Raw genomic sequence first — 18,741 nt, 5'->3', positions numbered from 1 at the left:
CTCCTTGAGGAGTGGAATGCCACCCCACAGCAGTGTGTGAGCAGGCTGGTGACCAGCATGAGGAGGAGGAGCCTGGCTGTTGTGGCTGTGTATGGTTCTTCCACACGCTACTGAGGCTCCTGTTTGTTAAATTGCCAATATGTCTTGTTTCTTCCTTGTTACTGATAGACTTAAATCATCCAATCCACCAAACAACACCAAACAAGAGTCGATAGCAACAGCAGAATAAGCTGTTTGACATTGGCAGAGAAGATTTGGCAAATGTTTCATGGGCGCAACCCACATACTCAGCTGTGCTGCTCATCCCAGAAATGCATGTTCCTTACAAATGGGGCACCGTTTGAAAGGTAAATAAACAGGCTTTCCAACGGTATAACATTTATTACCAAGAAGAATTGTTACAACAGAGAAATAATCTACCAAACACTAATTTCCGAACTTTTTGTTCGATGTTTATATGTGTATATCTATATATATATGTGTATATATATACATATATATATATATATGTATATATATATTTACAGTATATGTATATATATATATACAGTTGTGTGAAAAAGTGTTTGCCCCCTTCCTGATTTCTTATTTTTTTTGCATGTTTGTCACACTTAAATGTTTCAGATCATCAAACAAATTTAAATATTAGACAAAGATAACACAAGTAAACACAAAATGCAGTTTTTAAATGAAGGTTTTTATTATTAAGGGGGGAAAAAAATCCAAACCTACGTACTGTATATATATGTGTATATATAAGTATATATACATATACTGTATATATGTATATTTATTTATTTATTTTTAAAGATAGGATCATCAGTGATGCAGGTGATCATTGCTTGCAGAGGAGGCCTTTGATATTTCCATCAGCTTAGCTGCTGATTATTGGCTGCTTCTTCAGAGCAGCGTCCGTCATGGTGTGGCACACATACTCATTCTGCTTGAACATCTTCAGCTCCATCTCAGTCTGCATGCGCATAGACTGAAGGCATAAAAAAGCAAGATTACTGGGAGTAGTGTACTGAGAAAATGAAATAATGCTTCAATAATTTCCATCTTTACAACTCAGTCTGTAGAAACATTTAAATGATGAAGTTATCGTCACTAAAGTCACAGCTTGATTCCTATAAGTAGACTACAGCATAAAGTACCTCTAGGTCTCTGGTGATGGGGTGGTTGGGTCCATGGGTCACCATGAGGATGCCGTATGCCTTGCAGATCATGCCGTGACCCACCTCTATCTGCCCTGCATGCCAGTGGGTCACGCCTGTCCGCATGATGGCCATGCCCAACTGGGCATTGTTGGGGTGGTACAGCTTTCTGCAGAAACAAATCCCATGGAGAGCCCCACCAATCATGAATGTACCCCACTAACAAGTATCTGATATCTTATTTATATGTCCCATTGAGCTCCTTCGTTGTCCAAACATATTTAAAAACACATCAATGAGCCACAAATTCTCATTAGAGCACCCAATGTGGATTATTCCACTGCTGAAAATAGTCCCCAACAAATGCACTAATTCTTGCTGTTAGCGTAACGTTTGCCAAAACCTACAGTGGCCAGATATTGAGGCTTTCATAAAAATGATTTCATATATTTGTGTGTAACAACACTCATTCTGTTTGTTAACTCTCCAGCCGCTCCCTCCTGACCTGCAGTAACCCTTCCTGCTGTCCATAATCAGTCTAGCTTTCCAGGCCCGAAAAGGTCCCACTAGCCCATCTTTAACAATACCAGCTAGTTGCACCTTTTCGGGTTGAAGAAGACACTTTCTTCAAGCAGTGGTACAGGAAAAAGTCTGCATCTTTCAAGAAGACCATGATTTTTATGCAGGACAATGCTCCATCGCATGCATCCAAGTACTCCACTGCGTGGCCAGTAAAGGCCTTAAAGATGAAAGAATAATGACATGGCCCCCTTCCTCACCTAAACCCTATTGAGAACTTGTGGGCCCTTCTTAAATGGGAGAATTACGGTGAAGGAAAACAGTGCACCTCTCTGAACAGTGTGTGGGAGGCTGTGGTTGATTGTCAGCAGATCAAGAAAGTGACAGAATCCATGAATGAAGACATATTACTGGTATTGGAAAGAAGGGGGGCTGTATTGGTCACTGATTTTTTATTTGAAATGTCAGAAAAGTTTTTTGTAAATTTTGAGTTGTTTGTTTATTATTCTCACTTTAACAGATGAAAATAAACAAGTGAGATGGGAACATTTTTCATTTAGTTGCCCAATAATTGTGCTCACACAGATATTGTCCTAAGAAAGCCAAAACCTCACTTTTACTTTCTTAAATATTCAGGTTTGAGGTTTATTAACGTTTTGGATTGAGCGAGAGCTCTGTAGTTGTTCAATAATAAAATCAATCCTCAAAAATACAACTTGCCTAATAATAGTGCACGCAGTGTATTTTGTATTAAGGCGTGATTATATAGAGGTTTCTCCGTCCCAGCTGTAGAGCTTCAAAGGTTGCTAACTTATGGTGACATAGGCAGTTTCTATGCAACTTTATGGAACGTGGGGAGTTTAAACATGAATCATAACTTTATACTGATCTTGTCTCATCTCCGTCGGGACAACTAGTGTCTGTGTAGTGTGCGAGTAACTGTATCCCTTCAGAACAAAGTGCTGCGTCAGCACTCACATGTATCCCTCCACCATCCTGCGGCCGTAGTCTGCAGCCTCAGAGAAGGACTGCAGGTATGAGAGCATCTCACTGGCAGCGCTGAGCACACGCAGCTTATACAGGTGAGTGTCAGCCAAGATGTTGTCCTGCTTCTCCAGACACTCACGACACAACCTCACCACCTGAGAGAGGACCGACAGCACGCAATACAGGGGACAGACGGGAAGAAAGAGAAGCATATGAAGTGGAGACAATAAGCGAGAGGGAGAGAAATGCAGGAAAGCTAAGAGCAGTGTTGTTTACCTCGCAGTAATCTTTCTCAATACGGGACCTCTCGATCTTCTCCAGACACTCTTTACTGAAGGCGGTCCCCTCTTTCACCTTATCAGCAGAGGGCTGAGAGGGAGACAGGAACATTGAGTATTCTCATCATCATGTAAGTCAAATAAAGAAATGAAAAAGACTTTTATGTGACTGTTATCATATGTAAGCCAACTTTGTTCCCCTCGCTCTCTGCGGCAGCCATCATCAGGTCGTCCTTGACGCGCTGGCTGCAGTGTTCGCAGCTGCACTGGAAGTGGAAATCCTCCTTCAGCTTCTTCTGGCGGTCAGCGGACAGGTTGAGGAAGTCCACATAGCTGACGGTCAGCTCCTCGCCCTCTGAGATTTTACCCACAGCTCGCAGCTCGATCCTGAGACAGAGGAGGACAGGACAGAGACATCAGAGGGGTCTCAATCTTCTCATCGTACACACTACTTTATGCTGACACATGCATTTCTCGCTGCATTCTTTTATTTTCTTCATCTTTATTTATCAGGACCAATGACCATTAATTGACATCTTTGTAGGTGTTAATTGACTTAATGACTAAAGCCACACATCACTTCTAAGTAGCATGGTCTTGATTGCCATAGGTCACACTTGGTGTTGTAATTCTGTCTAGTTTTTAAATGAACTTCACAGCCACGTCACATGACAGAGGTTGATCAGCTGTAATACATACCTCCTCTGAGAGTGGAGAGCAGAACTCACTGCTGACTGGCTGCAAAAGAAAGCAACAGTCCATTCACTGGAATTTTGTTTGAAATAAAGCATTAACAAGTCATTAAGGGTCACAGTTGTATTATTGTATTTACTGGTGTGCTCACATAATATATACAGTATATTCAAATACCCAGAGGTCTCTGACTGTGACTTGATACCTAGCTTGGATACCTACTTGCCGTGGTTGAGGATGACGGTGCAGTTGGGCCAACAGTCATGGTTGACCAGACAAAGGTTGGGGAAAAGACCCAAACCAACAGCCTGCAGGCCTCTCTGGTCACTCAGTGTGAATCCATTACACTTGATCTACCGAGAGAGACAGCGAGGGGGGGAAGAGGAGAGTATGGAGGGAAGGAGTGGGAAGGGGAGAGACAAAGTACAAAGTTTGTTTCTGAAGCTGTCTTTCCTAGTGCACTTTACAAATATATAATAAGAGGCACTGAGGAATAACAATTCATTCATTCCTACTATGCCAAAGATGTGTGAGATGTCGTCAACAGAGTGCTGCTTTCTTCCATAAGACCAATATTCCAGGAAGGTATGCACATCAGTCCTGAGCTGCTTGAGATCTTCTTCAGGTAGATCAGCCACATGGTCCTCCAGCTGGTCCACTGAGATCAGCTGACTGTCCGACACAATGCCTGTGTCCTTGTGTATACGCCACAGCACACGAGCAGCCAGACTGGGTGAGAGAAATATGGAGATCATTCAAAATGATGTGTCCACCACTGACTCTTTTACTATACGATACAATACTATTCTATACTATGCTATTATATACTATACTATGCTATACTATTATATTATATACTATACTATTCTATTATTTACTATACTATTCTATTACATACTATACTATTCTAAACTATGCTATTCTATTAAATACTATAATATATCATATTATTCTATTCTATACCATACTAAACTATACTAGTCTACACTATACTATTCTATACTATACGATTCTACACTATACTATTCTATTCTATACTATACTAAACTATACTAGTCTACACTATACTATTCTATACTATACTAAACTATACTATTCTATTATATACTATTCTATTCTATTATATACTAACTATATTATACTAAACTATGCTATTCTATTAAATACTATACTATATCATACTATTCTATACTATACTATACTATTCTATACTATACTATACTATTCTATTTTGTACTATCTCTACTATACTATACTATTCTCTACTATACTGTACTATTCTATACTATACTATACTATACTATACTATTCTATTTTGTACTATACTATTCTATAGTATACTATTCTCTACTATACTATACTATTCTATACTATACTATTCTATACTATACTATACTATTCTATTTTGTACTAGTCTCTACTATACTATACTATTCTATACTGTACTATTCTATACTATACTATTCTATACTGTACTATACTATTCTATACTATACTATACTATTCTATACTGTACTATTCTATACTATACTATACTATTCTATACTATACTATTCTATTTTGTACTATTCTCTACTATACTATTCTATACTATACTATTATATTTTGTACTATTCTCTACTATACTATACTATTCTATACTATACTATTCTATACTGTACTATACTATTATATACTATACTATTCTATTCTATACTGTACTATACTATTCTATACTATACTATTCTATACTATTCTATACTATACTATTCTATTTTGTACTATTCTCTACTATACTATTCTATACTATACTATACTATTCTATACTGTACTATACTATACTGTACTATACTATTCTTTACTATACTATACTATTCTATACTTTACTATACTGTACTATTCTCTACTATACTATACTATTATCTACTATACTATACTATTCTATTTTGTACTATACTATTCTATACTATACTATACTATTCTATACTGTACTATAATCTACTATACTATACTATTCTATACTGTACTATACTATTCTATACTATACTATACTATTCTATACTATACTATACTATTCTATTTTGTACTATTCTCTACTATACTATACTATTCTATTTTGTACTATTCTCTACTATACTATAATATTCTATTTTGTACTATTCTCTACTATACTATACTATTCTATACTGTACTATACTATTCTATACTATACTATTCTATACTGTGCTATTCTATACTATACTATACTATTCTATTTTGTACTATTCTCTACTATACTATACTATTCTATACTATACTAATCTATACTGTACTATACTATTCTATACTATACTATACTATACTATACTGTACTATACTCTACTATACTATACTATTCTATACTGTACTATACTATTATATACTATACTATACTATACTGTACTATTCTCTACTGTAATATACTATTCTCTACTATACTATACTATACTATACTATTCTCTACTATACTATACTACACAAATCAACATCTGTTTACATCCTGTAATAATAGACCTCACTGATTAATTGATTGATAATCAAGACTCCTGAGGATAACATGTTAAAGTAACACTTTTCCAATAAGGTTCTAAGACAATATCCTAATAGACAGCACATGATGCATCAAATGATGTACAGAATTACATCGGAGAAATAAATAAAATAAAAGATTATTTATTTATTTATTTCTGTCACCTTACACAGAACATCAGCCAAAGCTCCTCAAGTCCCCCTTCTGATATTCATGTGTACTGTAGGGCACTGTATTAACAGGATCACAAGTCTAAAGCCCCACTAGTGACCCATAGAGAGGCTGCAAAGTACCATCAAATGTTTGATTATTAGACCACATAACACACTGACACATTCTCTATTCTAGGACAATAAGCATGTCTTCTTGTGGATAGATGTGTATCCACTAGTCAGTATACACCACTCTCCAATTTACCAGCGTCAACAGTCAGACCATCCCAGTTACTGTGCCTTGACTACTTCTTTTGTCTGTATGATGCTTCTACTTTGGCTGTCATCTGACACAGTCTGTCAATTAGATTGGAAGATGTTGTTATGTGCAAAGTTGACAATTTGGCCTGGCCTTTATAGGATTATCATCAAGAGTGTTCATCATCTGTGGAACATGAATAATGACAGCAAACTATCATGGAGTCATTCGTTTTCAATACACTGTAATATGGCACTAAAGGAAAGGTAATGGCTAGTTAAAACAAAATGGTTCATCCTCTGATGACCACGAATGTGCTTTGTACAGTGAGACCATTACATTTGTATGGTATGATTGGAGCTTTGAGTCAAACACTAACATAATCTCAATCACAATTTTGAGCATGCTGATGTTAAGCAGGTATAATGTTTACCAACTTAGTCTAGTGTGTTAGAATCCTAACATATGCTAGTTAGCACTAAAACCAAAGTACAGTAATTACGGTTTACATCATAATACGAAAGATTGGTAAAACTGAAATTTTGACCTGATCCTGCCGCTAGATTTACAGCAAACACATTCACTTAATCGGGGAAAATAAGTTCTGTGTAACAAATGTTATGGCAATCAATTCAATAGTTTAGTTCAGACATTTCACGAAAAACCACTAATGTGAACCTCATGGTGGTGCTAGAGGAAAAGATCACTAACATCAGTAGGATTCATCCTCTGGGCCACATGACTATCTGTACAGAATTGAATTGCAAAGCATCCAATAAATAGTAAATGGTAAATGGACTGTACTTGTATACTTTTCTCGTCTTTCCGACCACTCAAACCACACCACTTGTCATCATTCACCCATTCACACCCATTCATACACTGAGGACAGGGGCTACCATGCAAGGTGCCACCTGCCCATCAGGACTAACTAACATGCACACGCATACACACACCGTAGGTACAGCTACGGGAGCAATTTTTGGTGTCTTGCCTAAGGACACATCGACATGGACTAGTGGAGCCAGGGTTCGATCCTCAGATTGAAGGACGACCCTGCTCTCTCCACTAAACCACAGTCGCTCCAATAATTGTTGAGATACTTCAGTCCCAACCAGTTGTGGCCCAATTGCCCAAAATAAGTCATAAAAACGCTCAAATGGATCTTCTGTGGAACATAAATATCCACAACAAAGTTCATGGAAATCCAGCCTGAGTGAGAGACAACTTGTCATATAACAAAGTGTTGGGAAGGAACAGTCTGGGTGGGTCACTTAAATACTTAGAAATCATCCTCAACGTACCATGAACATCCATATCAAATTTTATACCCAGGTGGCCAGCACTTGTTGAGATATCTTGTTGACCATCTGACCAAATGCCATACAAGCACTACTTGCTGTGGTCTGAATTGTACAGACTACTATCTCATCCTCCTGAAGTCACCACTTGAAAATATAATAGGTTGGATGATGTTTTCTTGCATAGGCTAACCTTCAATTTGTTCCAACCATAGATGTTAAACCACGGGCAGAACGGGCATGAACAAAGTATCATTAGACGCAGCGCGGGTCAGAGGACAGAGGGTGTGGTATGCTAAACACATTGCAAAGCCCCTTGAGGTGAATGTGTGATTTCTGATATTGTGCTACATAAAGAAAATTAACTTGACTTAACACAGTATCAGATTTGAGACAAAAAGAAAGCCTTGTTGTGTAAAACAGGGCTTTGGTTTCTATGATTTCTTTCCTTGCAGTGATGTATTACCCAGACTGTGGCTGATTGTTCTGTTCTGTTTAGGATACAAGTCAGTTTTATACAACTTTTTTTTAATCCGTCTCCTGCAGCTTCCTCTCAGGTCTCAGTTCTCCTTACCGAACATTCTCGCTGGGTACCTTGCCGATCTTCTTGATGGCTCCACATTCCTGCTTGTGTTCATCCCAGCATGCAGTCTGGCAGGTGCGGTCGCAGTAATGGGCAAACTTACACTGGCCACAGCGGTGCAGTTTGGCCTGGTGCCGGAAACAGCTGTGGCACACCTGAGTGGCCAAACTGAGAGGGTCACAAAAGAGAGAAACCTAGCAGCTGCACTAAAAACATCATCTTTCATTGACATCTCCATAACTGCAGTGAGACTAAAGGGATTAAAGGGAAGTCAGTCAGTTCAGCTCGCCCTAAACAGAACACTCATTCTCTGCTGTTTATCCAATAATATACCTGTATGGAGGACAGAAGCAGACAAAATACATCAATAAATAAATGAATATGCAATTGTGTACCAAGTGTATATATACTGTATATACCTTTGCATTTTTTCCCTATTTATTTCCCAAAACCTGTTTATTTCTGTATTTAGTTCCTTTATACCTTTCTTAATTATGTAAATTAGATGGCCTCCTATTGGTTGATCGACTATGCATGCCTTGCTCCCAAACTGCCAGGCTCACGACAGAAAGGAGTCTTTCTCAGGTCTGCTGACTGTCAGACTCCAAACTAAACATGGAGAAGCAGCCTTCGGTTTCATATTCACTTTCTTTTTTATGAATATTTTGTTATTTTCCTATATGAACTTTTAGCAGCTGTGACCATATTCCTAGTGTAGTATGAAGCATATGAACAATGTGAAAAAAATAGAGGCATGACCGATCTGTCTGAAAGCTGATAGAGACACTGCAGACTATAATCTACTGCATGTAGAGAGAAAGAAATGTCATTTCTCTATTCACACTGCTACTGACATTTTCCCACATGAGCTCAATGGAATATCTAAGACTGATGTTTTATCCATTTTCAATATTAGAAATTAATTTGAAAGCTTGCAAGGTGTCATAATAATTTTGTGGTAGAGCCTCCGTGCTCTTGAACACTGAATCCAAAAGTATATCAAGCTCACATGACACCCTGACAGCTCTCTCTCTGCTGGTGTCATGAGAATTTGGGCATCTAGAAATGAGGTCACAGCTGAGAGAAGCCTCACCTCTTGTCCACAACACACAGTGTGTCAGTCAGACGTGCAGACATGCTGAGTAAGAAAAAGCCAGTCCTCCTACCTGTCCATCTAGTCTAAGACTACAACAACCGGGAGCCTCGTACCTGTCGAAGACCACAGCAGAGAAACTGGGCTCGGCGAAGACCACTTCCCCAGCGTTGAGTTCTTTGGTGGCCCTCAGGCCTCGACCTTTCCCCCCAACATCAAACAGCTGAGCATTCTCCATGTTCCCCACAGTCATTGTGCTGGCGAAACAAAACCCAGCGGACGGAGAAGGCTGCGACTAGCCGAGGGATGAGGGACTAAACAAGCTGCAGGGAGCGGAGAGGTCTCGTGAAATTATAAGGACCACTTGCCCCCGCTCTACTTAGCCAGACCCCTGCTACAGCCCAAAATAAATGTGCCCCTCTAGAGGTTGTACCAACTCCCCAGAGTGGGAAGGGGGGAGAGCAGTGGGAAATGAGGGGCTGGGGGAGGTAGGAGAGGTGAAGGGAGTCTAGGGGTGCCTCCTTCTTTGGGTTGGTCCCTCTGGAGGTATTCTGGTCCGGGGCAGCTGTGGCTGTCTGTCTGAGGCTCATGACAGGAAACGGAGCCGCTCACATTCAGAGGCTGTTTTTCTTCTTTTGAAACCTTTGCACAGTACAGTGGAGGTGGTCCCACCCTGTCAGTAAGACTACTATCCCCATATAAAGTGGATATGGTACATGATACAGCTGTCTACTGACACAGAGACACATTGTGAGAACTCTCTGTGGGCTAGTCACTACGAGTGACCCCTTCACAGTACACTCACTCAACTGATCCATTGTTACTATGAAAACATTGATTAGCGCAGCTTCACAGAGAGCTGCCGTTGTGATCAAACGTCACGTGGTCTAATTCTGTGATGATCTGTGGATATTCATGGTGACCCCCTCTGACCTGTCCTTTAACACCAACACTTGATCTGTGATCTCAACACAATGTCTACATCTCGCTGTGTGTTGTGGATATTGACGCTGCTCAGCACCGTTAGTGACTAGCTGCTGAAAATAATGGAGCATTTAGCAAAAGACTTTTGCTAAATGCTCCATTAAATGCTCCTTTGTTACGGATTATTATCAATTTGGAAGTATCAAGCGATTTATAGCATCAAAGAAATATCACAAACTGTTCAGTTGTTATAGGTGGTACCTTTATGTTATAATTTAATTATAATACTGTGATATTTTTGTAGGTAGGATTGTCAGACTCTTATCATTGGCTTCAACGACATGTGCGCAAAGATGATAAAAAGACAACTCAGTATTGCATTTATGTAATAAACAGTATCAAGTTTACAAAGCAGATTTGGATTACAGCTGAAGGAATGCACATATAAATCAATCATATACAAATAATAAGACATACATTGAGAAACGTGTGAGAATATTTTGAGTTGAGTCACATATTAAAATGCTCAGCATTACAGCGGCTTCAGTCACAGTTCACTGAACATCGTATTAACAGATATCACAAGTAAGGCTCATTAAACTCAGGACACAATGAACAGCACACATTGAGTTCAGAGCGCAAAGAGAGCAACATCAACTGATGACATGAACATACAGTTTACAGTTAGGGGGACACCCTTTGACAAAGATGGCTTTTCTTATTTTTCTCTTCTTCAACTTTTCTGAACAGATGTAAAGCAGCAGTGTGTAGGATTTGATGGCGTCTAGTGGAGGTTCAGAGGCCTTTAACTAGGCCTAGATCAACCTCACACCGAACCAGGTCCCAAGACTATCTGGTCCTCAAGCATCAAGTCTATACTGAGATTGAGAAATTGGCTTTTAAATACTATGAACCACACAAGCTTGTACATTTAGACTGTCATATTGGTCCATGTCGAAATCAAAGGCTATAACCTACAGAAGTAAGACTGACAGTGAAGTTCTCCACATAGAACTGTAGCATAAAAGGTAAGTGGCAGATATAAATCAGTAGAGTTTCAATCAAAATCAAGGCACACATAGAAATAATCTGTAAGCACTCATGCTGTGTCTAGACGTCATAGACGTCAACGTGAGCTCCCGTCGTGTAGTTGTCTTCCAGAAGGAGCTTCATCAGCTTGGCACAGGACGCCTCACAGGTGAGCAGCTGGCCCTGAGCGGACATGTCTGAAAAAGACTTCCTGATGCTGGGATCAGCTGTTCTGGATCTGGCCAACATCTGCATGTCTGTGTCCAGAGGCCCTGGTTCAATACAGAGGACACAGGTGAGTGTGGTTCAAGGCTGGAAAGGGACACAACGAACCATTGAGGTATCCACCAAGAATGTCCGAGACACACTACACCCTAAAAACCTATCGCTCTATTTTTGCTATTAAAATAATTGATACACCAATTGATTAATCGACTTATTGAAATGATGGATTAAACAAATACGTGCAAAAGGGTGAAACTGTAGTTTTGCTGCATACTGCAGATGAACTTTGTTACTCTCAAGCACATATATGCAGAAGAACGTTGATGCTATTTAACACCTCTACGCCTGAGGAGCGAGAGGCGAGACCCCAAAGAAGCGCTACGGCATCATGCTGTGGTTTGAGCCGACTCTTACACTAAAGTCTTCTAGGCGTGTTGTGCTTTCACACCTAACTGACATGTATGAAACATGGCCCCTGTGACCTCGAGCCAGACAGGAGGTCCTATGTTAGTTGTATTTTATAAAAGTTGTCTATTCTCTCTTTACCTTCCATTGTCTATGATGAGTTACAATCTATTGTTTATTATCGAGCTAAGAGTGTTATATTTTCAGATATCAATATACTCGTTACATGTAATCCCATATCGTTTAGAGACGGTTCAATTATTAAATTAAAAGTCCCTTTTTGTCTGAGAAGACAAGTACAAATTGCCATCATTACGTAGTTATTTCGGAGTCCCTTTTTGTCGGTTTATTGCCGTTAATTCACAGCCAAATCAGTTTATGTTGTGTTCATACAGCTGTAGTAAACAGCGACCTGTGGCTCACTAGACACAGTGAATACAGCTCGATAAAATCCACGGAGCTCCTCTGAACAATGTTATGAACCAGACATGACGGCGTTTAGTTTCCCGGGATATCTGTGACTTCCACAACACGTACTAAGCAGAAATAGAGGTTATTTTTTTCATGGTTAATGGCGGACAGTTGAAGTTTTCAGGGCGATAAGCCCCGCCCCCTCTCTGGCGCGTCCAGCGCGATTCGCGCGAATGAACACTTGGTCCCCTGCGTTTTGACCGGCGGCGCGATTGACGCGAATTTGCGGTGCGATGAATTCGCGTTTGGTGTGAACACGACATCAGGCTGACTGGTTGGACTGGAACGTAACCAGCACAAACAAGCAGCTCCTCACCTGGGGAGTAGCTGAGCACCCGGAGGTCCGGCTCCTCTTCAGCCAGCACCCTGAACATCATCTCTCGGGCAGCTTTGCTGGTGCAGTACAGCACCCAGGAGCGGAAAGGCTGCAGAGCGCACAGTGACGTGATGTTGACCACGGTGCGCTGCTGACCTGGACGCTGTGGGAAAGCCTGCAGGACGCTGGCAGTGAGGCACAGGGAGGAGCTGACATTGAGAGACAAGTAAGAGTCCACCTCGGCCATGTCGGTGAAGGCTTTGGCATAGCGGGACACATCCCCCAGAGAGCCTGGGAAGAGGAAAGGAAGGGTTACTAGTGTTGCTTGTGTGTCTCCATCCTCAAAACATACCGTGTGAGTGTTTCCACCAACAACTGTTACACAAACATTCTTAAGAGAAAGCAACAAGATCACAAAATGAAAAGAGGGTTCCACTCAAATGCTGCTTGGGGCCCCCAAAGTAGGGATGCTCCAATCTGACATTTACAGTCCCGATAGTGAAACCTGGTCTTTGGTATCAGCTGGTACAGAGCTCTGATCAGAGACCAGTGTTTAATCAGTGAGCAGTACGCCTCACTGTGAGGAAGAGACGTTATGTGTAGGGAACATCAGGCTTCACTGGAACATTGTTTTACTGATTCTGTCAAACTAAATGTAACAAATAAATACTTACATTACTGACTTGTTACCTCTTATGAAAATAATAAATCATACACCAGCAACTTGGTAAAAAGAAATCTTCAAAATGAACAGGAATTACAATTCAAGTATGATTCAAGTGTAATATATGTATGTATATATATATATATATATATATATATATATATATATATATATACGTATATACATACATATATATATATATACACAAATATATACATATTTATAGACATATACATACATACATAAATACATATAGATATACACATACATATATATATATATACATACAGTATATACATACACATATATATACACATATATAGCTGATGGATTACTGACTCCGTACCAGCGTTGTTGACCAGTAGAACGTGGTCCATGTCCTCAGAAAAGGCTTCTTTAGACACACTGACGATGCTCTCCAGTCCTCCCTTCTGACTTAGATCCGCCACCACACACTCAACCAGCAGGCCCGCTCTGCCTGCCTCCGACTCAGCCAGCTCTGCCTGCAGAGCCCGCAGGTCATCAACGGAACGGGCCGTCAGAACGAGCGCCGACCCCGGCTTTACCAACCGAGACATCTCTGTCGCTATGGTCCGACCAAAGCCTCTGGAGGCCCCGGTGATAATACAGAGCGCCCGGCCCAGGTCAGTACGCCCAGTGGACGACATGGTTCCGAACACAGCGGAGGAACCGGCCAGTGCAGGGAATGAAGGCTGGGACATGCTCTGCGCATGTGTTGTACCTAAATGTTGTAACACGTGACATCTCCTTTACTTGACGATAGTGTTCGTGAAGAGAGAGTCAGCCAATCGCCTTTCGCCCCGTGGTAGCGGATCGTTCTTCTTCATGGACTCTACCGTCGGTAATAATCCACTGTCGCCATCTCCCGGTTTCACACTCATTCACACACATTAGCCTCCCTGAAGAGCAACAGTTCACAACATTTCTCACGTGACTCAGACCTTCCTTTCACATGATTTGAGTGACAAACAAATATTTGTACTTTGGGGAATGTGCTTTTTCTATCTGGAAATGGAAACAATAAAAGTATAAGATAAAAAGTACAAACTGATCCAGGAAGCCATTCTTAGCCGGTGTCCCCACAAACTGCAGCCTAACCTGAGTAACCTCATAGTGTCTTCTTCTTTCATTTCGTTATTCATTCAGTCCATATCAAAGATATTAATTAGTTTCTCAGGAAAATCTAAAGTTACTGATTTTATGTGTTGACAGTCATTTTAAGTCATTCTGTGACTCTGTCCACACAGTTAATGCCAACTGTCACAGATTGAACATAATTCATGCAATATTATATGTTAATATGTCTGAGTAAGCAGGGTCGTGGTTTAACTGTAGAATGTAGTTTGAAAGTGAGTTTTTTAAAACTGGCTGCGTATATTGAACGTGTTTTAACAGCATTTCAGTGACGGTGTTAAACAATATTACATTTGTTGAAGTAGCTGAAATAAAGCTACTGAATGCAGTTGAGCCAATAAGCGTGAAATATGTCTTACATTTAAATTCCACAATATTTTAAACGACCAAACACATTGTTACTGGATCACATTGTGATCTTACACTGTCTCTTATCTCTATTGAACAATACATTTTTTAAATCTTCAACTATATTTGTCATCTTCTGTTGGCCCCTGTGTTTTGTCCCCGTCAGATTAAAGCTGTTTGAGATGTATGTAGGGTACAGCCTATTATTATTAGGTTATGGACAAAACTGAATAAAACTTTATTGTGTAAACATTTTGACATTTCCCCCCTCTAACTCAGGCTCTTGTTTAAAGATCAATGTGCAGAGTCCATATATAGCTTACATGCATGAATATCTCTACTTTCACTGAATTAAAATGAAGGTTGCCTGTTTACCTGTTGCCATGGTGTATCGTGGAATCAGAGCTCCATTGATGATGGCTGTTGTAATTCACCACACACAAGCCCAACCCAGAGTGAACAAACTCAGAGTTGACTCTGATCTGATCAGCAGTTGTGGAAACGAAAACTCCAGTTTTCCATCTCAGAGATTCAGGGTTAGGCTCAGAGTTTGTTAAAGCAGTCAAAGTTAATGGACAGAACAAAAATGTGTAATAATACATATGATAATGAATTACAATTGATACTGTGACGGCCCCTGCCTCTAACCACTGTAAAAGTATGCTTTTGTCCCTTTGTCCCTGAAGGAGTCACAGGAAGCAGTCATGGTAGATTACTTGATGCAGAGCACCTGGTCCTGGAGCTCCGAGGGCATGAAAGCCCTGCTCCAGTGTTGCTCTGCCCTGGCTCTCTCCTGCGCATGCTGAGTGATCCCTACCAGTGGCTGCCCGTTTATACTTTGGTTTTGGTCTTTTGTTTTGCTGACAACACCCCACACTTCATCACACACACATTCACGTTTACATTACTGACGTTACTGACTGACACACTTCACATAGGTAACTATTTCTTTATTTAGTTATAATAAATACCTTTACGTTACCATCATCCCTTGTGTCCTTTCCATATTTGTCATAGCCTAGGAGCCGGGTTACGACAATACAAACAGCTGCTAAACAACAAAAAGAAAAGCTGTTAAGTGAATCCTCTCTTTATAAAACCATGGAGTGCTGTACTTCGTTTTGTTCAGACGGAGGACTTTCAAATCAATGTAATCTTACAATAAGCAGAAATATCTGTAGGCATGGAAAATGCTCTTACCTGGGAAGAAGACCAGAGGGCCGATCTGTTCCAGTACTTGGGCGGGTGTTGGAGAATATCAGGAAGGCGTCATCAGATGAGGACAGCGCTGCTAGCAGAGTCGTATCATCTCCTGAGGTGTTTGCTGACCCTCCTCTCTAAGGTCTCAACTGTTGAGATTAGGACTGCATAGACGAGGAGGGACCACAGTATCCTGGGAAGAATGCCATGCTGATAGACCCAGGCTTTGAACTTTCAAGGTAGGCCCGACTTGTCCACAGCTTTCAGCCAGCCATCCAACTCCGTGCTGGTCGACTGGATAGCAGTTGTGTCCCTCAGAGAGCAAAAACCTTGCCCAAGCTCTTGACTGCCTTCTCTGTCATGGTTGGAACGGCTGAACTTGTCCTCCCCCTTCCTTTTCCTTAGCACTAGCTTCTCAAGTCCTGTCAGAATCCACCGGCAGCCTGGGACTGATTCTGTGGTGACTGTGAAGTCATCCATGAATGCCCTGATGGGTGGTTGCCGTTTAGCGTAATTCAATCTGGGTCCTCTGCACTCGGGTTCAGCTGACTTCGTGAGCATGTTCATGGCTAGGGAGAACAGTGTCACAAAGATAGTGCACCCTGTGATGATACCAATCTTAACCTTATACCATCCTGATGTAATTGCTCCTGAAGATGATGATCTTTGGTCAGAGTGAATTGCAGCAGCTTGTGTGGGATGGAACCAGGTCAAGCCATAACACTGACATGTTGCCCTTGTTCTCTCTGGCCTCCCTGATGAGCTGTCACCACACCGGTGTGCTCCAGACAGCCTGGCATCCCTGATATGCAACCCTTCTGGACTGATATGTCGATGCAGGTGTTCTTTGCCAGGTAGGTGCACAGCCGATTTGAAACAGCACTGAAGAAGATCTTAGCCTAGACACACAGCAAAGAGATGATGCAAGTCTATCGGGGTGGAGTTTTCCTCCTTAGGAATTCACACCCCTTCGGTCACTCTCCACTGATCTGAGATATTCCCCCTTCTCCAGAAGACTCGTAACATTTTCCATAGATGCAGCAGGAGTTTGGAACAGTTCTTGTACACTTTGTACGAGGTGCCGCTTGGTCCTGGAGCGGAGCTTGCCCTTGCCTTACGGACAACCTCTCTGACTTCCTTTAGCTGCAGCTCCGACATGTCGATCTGCACTTCCGGTGAAGGGGGGTCTATTAAGATGTTGCACTCTCCCAACTCCTGCTGTCTTTCAGGGCCGCTGTATATCTGCCTTTAGATGTTGGTCTATGTCTTCCTGGGAGCAGACCAGTTTCCCACTGTGCTTCTGCCCCAGCAACTCCAAGGTGAAATTTAAGGGGTTGGCAATAAAGGCGACACGCTTTTGAGCCCTTCCTCACCGCCGCCTTCAATGCCACTCTGCCTGGTGAGGACTCTGATCTTTTTCTGTAGGATGCACATCAGCTGGGCCAAGCCAATGCATTCTTCTTTTCCTACATTTGACCGTTGCCTCCAAAATGTGGTTGACATCTTGGTCAAACTGTTTCCAAAGTGAAGTCATATTGGGGACTGTGGCTCAATGGAGAGCAGGGTCGTCCTTCAATCAGAGGATCGGTGGCTCCGCAAGTCTATGTCGATGTGTCCTTGGGCACTTAACCCCAAAATTGCTCCCGTAGCTGTGCCTACAGTGTGTGAATGTTGTCTGAATGTTCGATAGGCAGGTGGCACCTTGCATGGATCCCTGCATCAGTGTATGGATCGGTGTGAATGGGTAAATGATCGCATGTAGTGTTAAAGAGCTTTGAGTGGTCAACTAGAAATGTGCTGTACAAGTACAGTCCATTTACCATATTAGCATCCATCTTCTGTTAGACTCGATGCTAGAGGGATTAGTTTGCAACTCTTGGAGGTTCTGGGCAATATGGGGTGACTCCAGGCCTGGCTCCTCCTGTGTCTCACGAGGTTGGACACCTGTGCGTGTTGCTGCTCCTGCTCCCGCCAGACAGTTTATCTTCGCTTGGTGGATCTTTAAGTAGTGATACCCTAACCCCAACCCTAACCCCAACCCTAAACCTAACCCCAACTGTTTTTATACTCTCCGATCCCGCAGCGATCCAACATGCCCATACCACTTAATAACCGTTTTTCAGCACTGGCTTCTCCTCCTGGGGAGGTGAGGGGCAGGAATGTATCACATCGCTCTCGTCCCCTCCTCCCCACGGGGAGAATTACACAACCTCCACACCCACATAGTCTACCCACACATATTTATTTACAAGCCAAATCATATTTCAAATTACTACAGGCCATTCACCACTCAGAAATTCTCAACACTACATTCAACAACCATACATTCCCACAGGGCATGATGAGGAAGGTGACTCGCCTCACCTCCTTCATCAAGCCCTCCTCACCCAATGAAACAACCCAACTCAAGCTACAACAGAACACTGACACCTGGATGCTAAACAATATGCACATCCTC

The 18,741-nt window shown here is 41.4% G+C and overlaps 2 protein-coding genes and 1 pseudogene across 2 annotated transcripts; all 3 read right to left on the bottom strand.

The window, feature by feature from the left end:
* Positions 1-546: 546 nt before the first annotated feature.
* LOC142935417 (histone-lysine N-methyltransferase Smyd1-like) lies at positions 547-10,094 on the bottom strand. The gene is made up of 10 exons (XM_076079786.1): positions 9,663-10,094; positions 8,445-8,621; positions 4,147-4,360; positions 3,854-3,984; positions 3,638-3,676; positions 3,130-3,325; positions 2,937-3,029; positions 2,652-2,815; positions 1,155-1,323; positions 547-985 (listed from the first exon to the last, which is right to left on the bottom strand). The coding sequence occupies exons 1-10, from the start codon at positions 9,797-9,799 to the stop codon at positions 875-877; spliced, it is 1,431 nt and encodes a 476-aa protein (XP_075935901.1). The 5' UTR covers positions 9,800-10,094; the 3' UTR covers positions 547-874.
* Positions 10,095-10,839: 745 nt separating this feature from the next.
* spra (sepiapterin reductase a) lies at positions 10,840-14,316 on the bottom strand. Its single transcript, XM_076079865.1, has 3 exons — positions 13,927-14,316; positions 12,917-13,207; positions 10,840-11,771 (listed from the first exon to the last, which is right to left on the bottom strand). The coding sequence occupies exons 1-3, from the start codon at positions 14,300-14,302 to the stop codon at positions 11,581-11,583; spliced, it is 858 nt and encodes a 285-aa protein (XP_075935980.1). The 5' UTR covers positions 14,303-14,316; the 3' UTR covers positions 10,840-11,580.
* Positions 14,317-16,388: 2,072 nt separating this feature from the next.
* On the bottom strand, positions 16,389-17,786 carry LOC142935258 (uncharacterized; annotated as a pseudogene).
* Between the last annotated feature and the right edge of the window lie 955 nt (positions 17,787-18,741).

Source organism: Anarhichas minor, unplaced genomic scaffold (assembly GCF_050575085.1).
Source record: "Anarhichas minor isolate MPS153535 unplaced genomic scaffold, ASM5057508v1 ptg000073l, whole genome shotgun sequence".
NCBI classification, from domain to species: domain Eukaryota; kingdom Metazoa; phylum Chordata; class Actinopteri; order Perciformes; family Anarhichadidae; genus Anarhichas; species Anarhichas minor.
The sequence above is the reverse complement of the archived record's forward strand: the minus strand, read 5'-3'. Positions and strand labels throughout refer to the sequence as shown.

Coding starts and splice junctions, on each gene's coding strand:
- LOC142935417 (XM_076079786.1), bottom strand. CDS start 9,799: ATGACTGTGGGGAACATGGAGAATGCTCAGCTGTTTGATGTTGGGGGG. Junction 3,030..3,129: donor CAGAGAGCGAGGGGAACAAA/GTTGGCTTACAT, acceptor TCTCCCTCTCAG/CCCTCTGCTGATAAGGTGAA. Junction 2,816..2,936: donor TTGAGAAAGATTACTGCGAG/GTAAACAACACT, acceptor GTCCTCTCTCAG/GTGGTGAGGTTGTGTCGTGA.
- spra (XM_076079865.1), bottom strand. CDS start 14,302: ATGTCCCAGCCTTCATTCCCTGCACTGGCCGGTTCCTCCGCTGTGTTC. Junction 13,208..13,926: donor TCTACTGGTCAACAACGCTG/GTACGGAGTCAG, acceptor TCCTCTTCCCAG/GCTCTCTGGGGGATGTGTCC. Junction 11,772..12,916: donor GGTGCTCAGCTACTCCCCAG/GTGAGGAGCTGC, acceptor GTATTGAACCAG/GGCCTCTGGACACAGACATG.